We start from the raw sequence: 393 nt of genomic DNA, 5'->3' as shown, positions 1-393 counted from the left end.
GCTCGGGCAGTCGCTTGGAGTGCGTCATCTTCAACCAGAAGATCCGGGACGGGTGGCAGGTACGGATGGAGGCCCCTGGCACAGCCGAAGCCCCGAGCCTGGCCTCCCCCTTAAATCAGGCCAAGAACAGGGCGTAGGGATGCTCTCCCTTAGCTTGGAGACTGCTGAAGCCACAGCTGGTGCTGTGATGTTTAAAACTCGTCAGATGTCTTCTCAAATGAGTTTAACTAAACCGCCAGGGCAGGTTTAGGCTAGACATTAGGAAAAACTTCTTCACCAAAAGGGTTGTCAGGCTCTGGAATGGGCTGCCCAGGGAGGTGGTCGAGTCCCCATCCCTGGAGGGATTTAAAAGAAGGATAGATGAGGGGCCGAGGGGCCGGGTCTCGGGGGGGG

The 393-nt window shown here is 57.3% G+C and overlaps 1 protein-coding gene across 1 annotated transcript in view; it reads left to right on the top strand.

Moving 5' to 3' along the window:
• The window catches only part of PYGL (glycogen phosphorylase L), a gene marked incomplete at its 5' end in the record, with an annotated part of 13718 nt that overhangs the window by 273 nt on the left and 13052 nt on the right, over positions 1-393 (top strand). The window contains 1 exon segment of the mRNA XM_035888435.1: positions 1-59. Coding sequence (XP_035744328.1) covers positions 1-59 — 59 coding nt within the window.

The sequence above is a fragment of the Egretta garzetta genome, unplaced genomic scaffold, assembly GCF_000687185.1.
Source record: "Egretta garzetta isolate BGI_Z169 unplaced genomic scaffold, ASM68718v1 scaffold21, whole genome shotgun sequence".
NCBI classification, from domain to species: domain Eukaryota; kingdom Metazoa; phylum Chordata; class Aves; order Pelecaniformes; family Ardeidae; genus Egretta; species Egretta garzetta.
Note: the sequence above shows the minus strand (reverse complement) of the source record. Positions and strands in the feature narration are given on the sequence as shown.